Source organism: Anas platyrhynchos, chromosome 24 (assembly GCF_047663525.1).
Source record: "Anas platyrhynchos isolate ZD024472 breed Pekin duck chromosome 24, IASCAAS_PekinDuck_T2T, whole genome shotgun sequence".
In the NCBI taxonomy this organism is placed as follows: domain Eukaryota; kingdom Metazoa; phylum Chordata; class Aves; order Anseriformes; family Anatidae; genus Anas; species Anas platyrhynchos.
The window spans coordinates 688,487-697,804 of record NC_092610.1 but is presented as its reverse complement, the minus strand read 5'-3'; the positions used below and the strand labels follow the sequence as shown (position 1 = coordinate 697,804).

Below are 9,318 nucleotides of genomic sequence, written 5' to 3'. Positions count from 1 at the left end.
GAAAGTGTTTTAAACAAACAAACCACAAAGCCAAGTTCCTCACAGCCAGGCCACTCCAGGAACTGGGTTTTTAAGAGAATGAACTAACTGGGGGCTTCATGGCAAAATCGGGGTCCCGGATCACACTCACTGGTTTGGGAGGAGGGCACCTTATTTAAGTGAGTGCCTGTGTCTGCGCGGGGGCTTCGTCCTGCTGCTTCTGAAGCGCCCCCACAGCACCATTTCCCCTCTTGTTTCCGCCGTTTCCTTACAAAACGCCGAATTCGGGGCAATTCGAGCTGGAGGGGGCTTCTGAGGGGCAACCCCTGCAAGGGACGGGGACAAAGGGGGGCACAGGGGCTGAGCGGGGGGGGGGCAGCAGGAGGGGACTGGGGGCTGGAGGAGGAGGAGGAGGAGGAGGCAGGGCCGGGGCGGGGCGGTCCTCTAGAAGCCGGCCGGGCGGGGCGGCCGAGCTCCATTCATCGCTCTCGGCATGGCCGGGGGCGGCGGCGCGGAGCGGGCCGGGGTCGCGGTGGCCGCCGCGGGGCTCCTGGCGCCCGCCCGCCGCCAGCCCCGCCGCAGGGTGAGCCCCGTCCCGTCCCCGTCCCCTCCCCGTCCCTTCCTCCCTTCCCCGTCCCCGTCCCTTCCTTCCCGGTCCTTTCCCTCCCCGTCCCGTCCGGTCCCGGTCCCGGTGCCGGTGCCGCTGACCCCGCCGCGTTGCAGGAGTGCCGGGAGCGGCTGTCGGTGTGCAGCAAGCTGTGCTACGCCGTCGGGGGGGCCCCGTACCAGACCACGGGCTGCGCGCTCGGCTTCTTCCTGCAGATCTACCTCCTGGACGTGGCGCAGGTACGGGGGGGCTGGGGGCTGCGGGGGGCTGGGGGCGAGCGGTCCCGGTCCTGGTCCCGGTCCCGGTCCGGTCCCGGTCCCGCCCGCGGCCGCCCCGTGCCTCAGTTTCCCTGGGCTGGGCCCGGGACACGGCCCCCGGGGAGCTGCGGGACCGGGGGGGGGGGGCCTGGGAGCCCCAGTACCAGCTGCTGGGACCCACCACGGGGCTGTGGGAGCGGGGAGGGCCCACGCTGGTGCCCCCGGCCCCACGGGGGGAGGGACGGAGGCCCCGGGATGTGACCCTGCTCCCCAACGGCCACCGGGTCCCACAGGGGGGCGGCCGGGGGGGTCTCGGAGCTCGGTGGGGGCAGCCCGGGGGCTCTGCCCTCACGCAGGAACTCGTCCCTGCAGCTGGACCCCTTCTATGCCTCCATCATCCTGTTCGTGGGGCGAGCCTGGGACGCCATCACGGACCCCTTGGTGGGCTTCTTCATCAGCAAAACCCCATGGACCCGCTTCGGCCGCCTCATGCCCTGGTAAGAGCCCCCTGCAGCGCCCGCTGCCCCTGCCCAGCGCCGCCAGGTCCGTGTGGGGCAGCCCCTGCCCGCAGCCCCCTCACCCCGGTGGGGTGCTGAGTGCCCCACAGAGCCCGAGGGGCTGCCAGCAGCGGGGGGTTGCTGTGCCCTGTTATCCCCCCCGGCCCCATATGAGCTGCACGGGGTTTTCCTCTGTTCCACTACTCCTGGAGCTGCTCCAGCCCCCTGGAGCTGCCCCGGTGCTGTGCTCGGGCCCTGGGCTTGGCTCGTGTGGCAGCCACCGACCCGTGCCCGGTGGCAGGGACACGTTGCCAGCAGAGCAGGTGGCATCGTGGCCGTGGGGAGGAGGGACAGGGGTGTGTGTGCCGACGTGGGGTGCTGGGGCACCAGCTGATGGTCACGAGGACGCGGCTCCAGCAGGAACAGCAGCGGTCCGGCCCCGGTGTCTGCACGTGGGTGCTCACACCACCACTGGGAGCTAACAGGGGGCTAAGGGGGGGTCGGGGCGGCTGGGGGTGTTCACAAAGCCCCAAAGGGACGAGGCAGGACGTCCCCAAACACCTGCCCTGTGCGGGACAGCGAGCGTTGCGGTCCCAGGAGCAGGAGAAGGGCTGCAGGGCACTACTGCCCGAGTGCGGACCTGGTGGCGCGTCCCGGGCCGAAATAACGCCCGCGGGATCGCCGAGATCCAGCGCAGCGAAGGGGCTGGGCACGGGGGGTGCAATTGGAGCCCTTTCCCCCGCAGATTATACCCTCTGCTTCCAGGGCTCCCAGGAATAGCTCCGGGCAGCGGTGCCGGCTGTTGTTGGAGGCAGGCTGGGCGCGTGGCCCGAAATAGCTTCCCCCCAGCCGCACGGGTCTGGGGCCGGAGATTAGCGCGGGGCTGGGCGTGCAGGATAGCCGCGCTCGGCCGCGGCTCCGCGCTCCCTAATCTCAAGGAGGGGGTGGGGACGGAGCCGCCGCATTCCTCCAAATGGCTCTCGCCTCGTTAAAATTAGCCAGAGCCTTCGCTGAGCGCCGGGCCCCTCGGCGGAGCCGGGCGAGGAGCGTGCAGGTGGTGGTCGGGGCTGAGGCCGACCTGGATGGGGCTGAGCTGCCCCCAGCCGGGTGGGTTTGGGGTCCCCCAGCCGTGTGGGGACGGGGCCGCCCTGGCCGCAGCCCTGCCTCAGTTTCCCTGTGTGTGAAGCCAGGAGCGTGGTGCTGTGGGACGTGGCTGTGGGACGGCCTCAGAGGCTGCTGCCTGTCCCCGAACCCTCGGTGTGACCCGGTGTGGGTTTGCTGCCCGGTGTCCTGCTGGGCTGCCCGGTGAGGCTGAGCCCGGCCAGGTCCCAGTGGCTCTGGCTCAAGGCACGGGGCTGCTCAAGATGGAGAGCGAGCCTCAATCGCCTCCCAGCCCTGCAGCTTTCTTCAGAAGTTTTCTCATCGTGTTTCCTGCCGGAAGCTCATCTCCTGGCTTTGCTCTCCCCTGCCCCATTCCCGGTGCCTTTTCCTGCTCCCCGACCCCCTCCCCGGCTTCCTGGTGACCAAACTTTCCCTTGACGTGGAGGTGACCTCAGAGTTTTCCCGTCAGCTTTGACCCCCTGCCAGCTCCCCCCTCCTCGTTTACAAACGGTTAAGCGGTTAAGCGCCAAGAAAGGGGCGGCAAAGGGGCGGCGTGCGAGCACCACAAAGGAACACGCCATCACACGCGGCCAATGAGCGGGCGAACGCGCCGGGGCTGCCTCCTCCGAGCCACCCAGCCCGGCCAGGGGTAACTCGCAGTCACTCGCCCCCGCGCCCTCCGGGGCTCAGCCGTGGCTCAGTGCCCTGGTCCCAGCGCTGGGGGCCCACCAGGAGGTCCCGTGGGGGCTCAGGGCCGTGCGCCCGCCAGCAGCGTGGCAGCCGTGACGTGGTTCCCACGTGTGGGGTGACTCACCGAGACCCTCCCCATGGCTGCGAGCGCGGGAGAGGTGTGGCTGGGGCTGCTTCGCCCCTGTCCTCCCCCCAAGGGTGACGTGCACGTAAAAAAATGTGCATGTGTTGGGTCCTGTCAGGTCCTGTGCCTGCTCTCCATCCATGGAGATTTGGTTTCGCACCACCCCCCCACACCCCCTCCAGCTTTAAATTTAAACTTTGCGTCCCGTACGTCAGCGGGGTGGAAAGATCTGCCTGTACGAGGGAGAGCCCTGACCTCGCGCAGCCCTGTCCCGCATCTGCTGGCTTAATGCTTGGACACAGCCTCCCTTCAGCAGTTTGTGGGGCACAGGGTGCTGGCAAATCCGCGAGCAAAACCGGCCTCCTAAACCGATCTGGACGCGGCCTCAAGGCTTGGATCAGTTCCTCAGGAGGAGGAGGAGGGATTCCTCCCACCCCAGCGCCGGGGGACCCGGGAGCTTTCCCTGAGCCTTCCCCATCTGGGCTGCAGCAGGACGGGGGCTGTGGGATGCTCCGGGCGGCTTCTCGCTGCCACCCCCCCCGCTGGCTGCCCCGCCAGGGCTGCCAAAAGCTCGGTGCTTGAGCAATCCCCCGCGAGCCCCAGCTGCACTTTGCAAGGAGGGAGGAGGCAGCTCGCTGCTCGCCCCGTCCAGGGCAATGGGGTGACGGGGGGGATGCGGGCTCAGGGTCCCCAGCCCTGCGGGCAGCAGGAGGCGATTCCGTCCCGCTGCCTGCGGGAAGGGCCGGGGCCGGGCTGGAAGCTGAGGGCAGGAGCACGCTGATCCCCTCGGCTGCGGGGGGGAGGCTGCCCCGGCAGAGGCTGCTCTTCCCTGGAAGTCTGAGTCAGCCCCTTCCCCTCCCAGCCCCTGGGACCTGGGGTGCTGCCCGCAGCCGGGCTGCGTCACCCCCTGGCACCCGCCTCCTACTGCGGGTTAGAGCGAGGGGGGCTGCCCGGGGCAGCTCGAGGACCCCCAAAATCAGGTGCCCGAGCCCCCACTGTTGGTGCAGTGGTGGGGGGGGCTGGGCTGATGGGTTTGCCGTGCGCTGGTGCGGCTGACGCTGTGTCCTCCCCAAGGATCATCTTCTCCACGCCGTTCGCTGTCATCTCCTACTTCCTCATCTGGTTCGTGCCGGACATCTCCAGGGGCCAGGTGCTGTGGTACCTCGTCTTCTACTGCCTCTTCCAGACCCTCGTGACGGTGAGTCGGGCTCTGCGCCTGCTGGAGCGGACGGGGCACACGGAGGACACCCCCTGAGCCCCGCGGTGCCCCCCGCTCCTGCCCTGAGCTGTCCCCGTGCCGCCGCAGTGCTTCCACGTGCCCTACTCGGCGCTCACCATGTTCATCAGCAGGGAGCAGAGCGAGAGGGACTCGGCCACCGCTTACCGTAAGCATTTCCTTCCCCTCCCCAACCTGCCCGGGGGGCAGCTGCTGGGGGCTGCCCTCGGCCAGGAGCTGGCAGGGGTCCCCTATCGCACCCCCACCCCGAGCTCTGGGGGGGACCAGCATCACCCAGGGCTGCTCCAGCCCTCCCCGCTCCCCTGTCCCAGCTCCTCCTGCTCGCAGCCAAGTGCCCGGAGCAGGGGGCGGCAGCCCCGAGCCCCTGAGATTTTCCTGCTGCTCTGCCCCGTGGCAGAGCCGGGCCCTGCTTCACCTCCCTGCCTCAGTTTCCCAGCAGCTGCTCTCCCGCCCTGCACACGCGGGGCCTTTCCCTCGGGTTCGGATGGGGCTGCAGGAGCGCTGTGCTGGCTCGGCCCCGCTGGCACGGGGCAGCAAATTGGGGAGGGGGCAGCTGGGGGGGACTGGGAGCCCTGCGCTCAGTCCCGCTGCCTCTCCCCAGGCATGACGGTGGAGGTGCTGGGCACCGTGGTGGGCACCGCCATCCAGGGCCAGATCGTGGGCAAGGTGGTCACCCCCTGCATCCAGAGCCCCCTCTTCGTCAGTGAGAGCAACGCCTCGGCCTCCATGGGGGACGTGAACATGACGCACTACAGCGGCTCGCTGACGGACATGGTGAGCCCAGGGCCCTGCCCTGCTCCCGGGCAGTGCCGGCTGCCGGCACGAGCCCCCCCTCACCGCTCCCCTTCTTGCACAGAGGAACGCCTACATGGTCGCCGCGGGGGTCATCGGGGGGCTCTACATCCTCTGCGCCGTCATCCTGTCGGTGGGCGTGCGGGAGAAGAGAGGTGAGGCTACAGGGGTGCGGGGAGGCACGGGGCTCCTGGAGGAGGGCGTCTGCACCAACCCGGCAGGAGAGGCAAAGCCTGGAGCCTCTCATTCAGGGTCCCTCGGCCCCAGGGGGGGGGGGACAGGCAGCGCTGGGGTCTGCCAGGAGACCTGGGGAGGCTCTGCAGAGTGGCAGCGCTGCGGGCAGGAGCACAGAGCATCCCCGGCATGTTGCAGCATGGCCCCGAGGACTTAGCTCTGTGTGCTGGCAGATAAAGCTTATCTCGCACAGCTTCAGCTGGCCAAGGTCGCTGGTGCCAGCTGGGGCATCCCCGAGTGAGGTGGGGTCCAAAGTCCAGAACTTTGTTCCTGATGCCTCTGCTCTGCGCCTGCTGCTTGTCCTGGGCAAATCAGCCCGGCCACCCCACGCCCCCTGGGGCCGAGGGACCCTGTGTGAGGGCGGGGGGTCCCTTCCCACGTTGCAGGGAACTCAGCCACGTGGGGTGCTCTGCGAGCTCGGGGTGCTGCACCCCAGGGTGCCGTGCCCGTGGGTCTAACGCTGGGCTCGCTCCGCTCCCCAGAGTCCTCCGAGCTGCAGTCGGACGAGCCCGTCTCCTTCTTCCGGGGGCTGAAGCTGGTGATGAACCATGGCGCCTACATCAAGCTCATCACCGGCTTCCTCTTCACCTCGCTGGCCTTCATGGTGAGCGCCGCGGGGCTCAGGGGGCAGGGGGAGCCCAGTGGGAGGCTGGTGGGAGCCCGGTGGGCCGGGGATGTGGGGGGGGAGCAGCCGCTGGGCTCTGCTCGGGGCCGGGGGTCTCCCCCTGACCGCTCTGTGCCTCCTTTGCAGCTGCTGGAGGGCAACTTCGCCCTCTTCTGCACCTACACCCTGGGCTTCCGCAACGAGTTCCAGAACATTCTCCTGGTCATCATGGTGCGTACGCTCCCCCCGGAGCCCCCTGGCTGGGGCTGTGTCCGTGGTGGCATCCAGCATCTCCCCGGGGGCTGGCACGGGGAGGGAGGCCGGGGGCTGCGGGGACAGCGACCGAAGGTCCCCCGGGAGCAGGGGAGGGAGAAGGAGCCGCCGAGTGTCCTGCGAAGGCCGTGCTGGCTGGCAGGAACAGCATCGCCTTTGTTCCCGCATAAAGGCGGCCAGAGATGGGGAGAACAGGAGCCGTGGGGGCCTTTTGTCTGAATCTGGCCACTTATCTCCCTCCCCCCCCGCCTGAGAACAGGAGCTCGGTGCTGGTGCCAGGACAGGGCACAGCAGCTCCCCGGAGCCCTTTCCACCCTCCCGGCCCCGTGGGGTGGGGAGGTGCGAGGTGCCAGAGCCCTGCGGGACCTGGCTCCTGGCCACGCCGTGTGCGCGGCGGTGGCCAGGTCGGGCCCCTTCCCACGCCCGGGATCAGCCGAGCCCTCGCCCGTCCCTGCGGGCTGGTGCTGGCCTCGTGCCCATGCCAATCCCCGGCTCTCCTGACCCTGCATGGGGCAGGCGAGGGATGGGGTGAGGGATGGGGTGAGCACGGAGCAGGCGGTGCAGCCACATGCCAGCACCTGGAACCCGGGGTGCTGGGTGGGGGTGGGCCCGGGAGCTGTGCCCCTGGGGGGACCCAGGCGAGTGGGTGACCCCCCGGCCCCTCTTCTGTAGCTCTCGGCCACCTTGACCATCCCCTTCTGGCAGTGGTTCCTCACCCGCTACGGGAAGAAGACTGCTGTCTACGCGGGCATCGCGGTGAGTGGGCGCCCTCCAGCACGGCTGCGGCCCAGTGCCTGCCCCTTGTCCCGTGCTGTCACGGACGGGGCTGAGGCCGGTGGAGGTGGCTGCAGGCTCCGGCAGCACCGCTGCTCCTTGGCCGTGCCTGGGCCGGGTGCCATGGAGGCTGACCTGGGATCTGTCCCCCCCCCGCAGCCTGCCATCCCCTTCCTCATCCTGGTGGTTACCCTGCCCCGTAACCTCGTCGTCACCTACATCGTGGCCGTGGCGGCTGGGATCAGCGTGGCAGCCACCTTCCTCCTGCCCTGGTGAGTGTGGGTCCCGGTGCCGCTCTGTGCCAGGAGCGGGGCAGGCGCTCCCCGGTCCTCGGGGGGATTTGGGGACGGTTTCAGCCCCAGAGGGGGGGGTCTTGGAGGGGGATGCTCCTGGCAGGGACGGGCAGAGCGCTGTGCTCAGCACCCTGCCCTGCGCAGGTCCATGCTCCCAGATGTCGTAGATGACTTCAAGCTGCAGCACCCCGAGTCCCGCGGCCACGAAGCCATCTTCTTCTCCTTCTACGTCTTCTTCACCAAGTTCACCTCGGGGGTCTCCCTGGGCATCTCCACGCTCAGCCTCGAGTGAGTTCTTGTGCCGAGGGGCAGGGAGGTCGGTCTCGTGCCCCCACCCAGGGGTCCCTGCTCCCCAAAGGGGGTGTGTGTGTGTGTCGGGGTTGTGTAAATCCCACGGAGCTCCCCGCAGGGATCAGGCTGCCTCCTGCAAGCCTTCTTCCTGAAGACCCCTTTGTGCACAGCTTCGCAGGGTACCAGACCCGGGGCTGCTCCCAGCCCAACGAGGTCAACATCACGCTGAAGATGCTGGTGTCGGCCGCGCCCGTGGGCCTGATCCTGCTGGGCCTGCTCCTCTTCAGCCTGTACCCCATCAACGAGGAGAAGCGGATGGAGAACAAGAAAGCCCTGCAGGACCTGAGGTGAGCGGCGGCTCCGGGACCCGGTGTGGGGTGTGCGGGGGCAGGTTCAGGCCCGGACCGGTCGGGAATGCTGCGGGAGCCGTGGGCGGTGGGGTGAGCGGCGCTGCCTCTCCCAATCCTGGCCTGCAGAGAGGTGGCGTGAAGGGCTCGGACCAGTGCGGCGCCCGCCCCGCTTGTGAAGGGCTGCACGGGGCCGTGAGGCAGCGCCAGGCCTTGCTTCACGCCCCCATCCCCATGATTTCTCCCCACAGGGAGGAGAGCAACAGCAGCTCCGAGTCGGACAACACAGAGCTACCCAGCGTCGTGTGACGGCACCGTGGTGACACCAGAGCCACGCGGGGCACCCGCGGCCCCGCCAGCTCTGCGCCCGTCTGGGCCTGGGCCTGCAGAGAGCCGGTAGTGTACATTACACAGAGACCCCGGGGGGCTCCCCTGCCCTATGGACGGTGCTGGTCCCACAGACGGTGCTGGTCCCAAGGGACGGCCCCGGTCCCGGGGGGCACGGGGCGGCGTGAGGCCGCGGCCGGGGGATGGTTGGTGTACATTACACTGTCGGTGTGACCGCGCCGAGGACGTGGGCTCACCTCTGCTGTCTGTACATACGACACTAATTTAGAAAACTGTTTTTTTTATGGAGCTGAATTAACTTAATGATGTAAATATTAAACTGGTTTCTATTTGTACGTGTCTGTGCAGAATCTGAACTCCAGGGGCTGTTAATATGGGTTCACACAAACGGGGGGGGAGGCTGCAGGCTGTGGGGAGGGGTCTGGCTCCTGTTCTGGGGGTGTCAGCCCCAGCCGGGTCCCGGTGCAGGGATTGGGGTCGGTGGCTGTGCCCGGCAGCCCCTTGCCCCCCTGCAGCTCCTTGCGTGGTGCCTGGCCGAGCAGCCCAACAAAGGCCCTATTATTTTCCCTCTTTCAGGAGGGAAGGGGGGCGGAGGGAGGGATGGTATCAAAGTGCTGGCTGCGGGATCGGGGACCTGGGGCTGGAAGCAGCTGGGGAGCAGGGAGCAGGGCCTGCGGGTGACACCCAACACTTCCTCCCCGGCACTGATCGCTGTGGGTATTTATACCTTGCTCTCACATTCCCCTCTCCAAGCAGAAATCCCAGCCCCGCCGTCCCCTCAGCAGGGGCAGGGAAGGGCCCAGCAGGGCTGGGTGAGGACAGCTGGGAGCTGGGTGCTGGGGCTGTTGCCTTGAGACATGTCACCAACGG

General features: G+C 68.4%; 1 protein-coding gene across 1 annotated transcript; it reads left to right on the top strand.

The window, feature by feature from the left end:
- The first annotated feature begins 405 nt into the window (after window positions 1–405).
- MFSD2A (MFSD2 lysolipid transporter A, lysophospholipid) lies at window positions 406–8,783 on the top strand. Its single transcript, XM_072027331.1, has 14 exons — window positions 406–562; window positions 703–825; window positions 1,216–1,340; window positions 4,330–4,453; window positions 4,562–4,640; window positions 5,094–5,266; window positions 5,349–5,439; window positions 6,001–6,122; window positions 6,270–6,353; window positions 7,068–7,151; window positions 7,329–7,441; window positions 7,607–7,750; window positions 7,924–8,100; window positions 8,352–8,783. The coding sequence occupies exons 1-14, from the start codon at window positions 473–475 to the stop codon at window positions 8,407–8,409; spliced, it is 1,587 nt and encodes a 528-aa protein (XP_071883432.1). The 5' UTR covers window positions 406–472; the 3' UTR covers window positions 8,410–8,783.
- The last annotated feature ends 535 nt before the right edge of the window (window positions 8,784–9,318 follow it).

Bases quoted from the DNA above. Each gene is read 5' to 3' on its own strand.
- MFSD2A (XM_072027331.1), top strand. From the start codon at position 473: ATGGCCGGGGGCGGCGGCGCGGAGCGGGCCGGGGTCGCGGTGGCCGCC. The intron at 563-702 runs GTGAGCCCCGTC...GCCGCGTTGCAG, and splicing joins GCCGCCAGCCCCGCCGCAGG to GAGTGCCGGGAGCGGCTGTC. The intron at 6,354-7,067 runs GTGCGTACGCTC...CCTCTTCTGTAG, and splicing joins ACATTCTCCTGGTCATCATG to CTCTCGGCCACCTTGACCAT.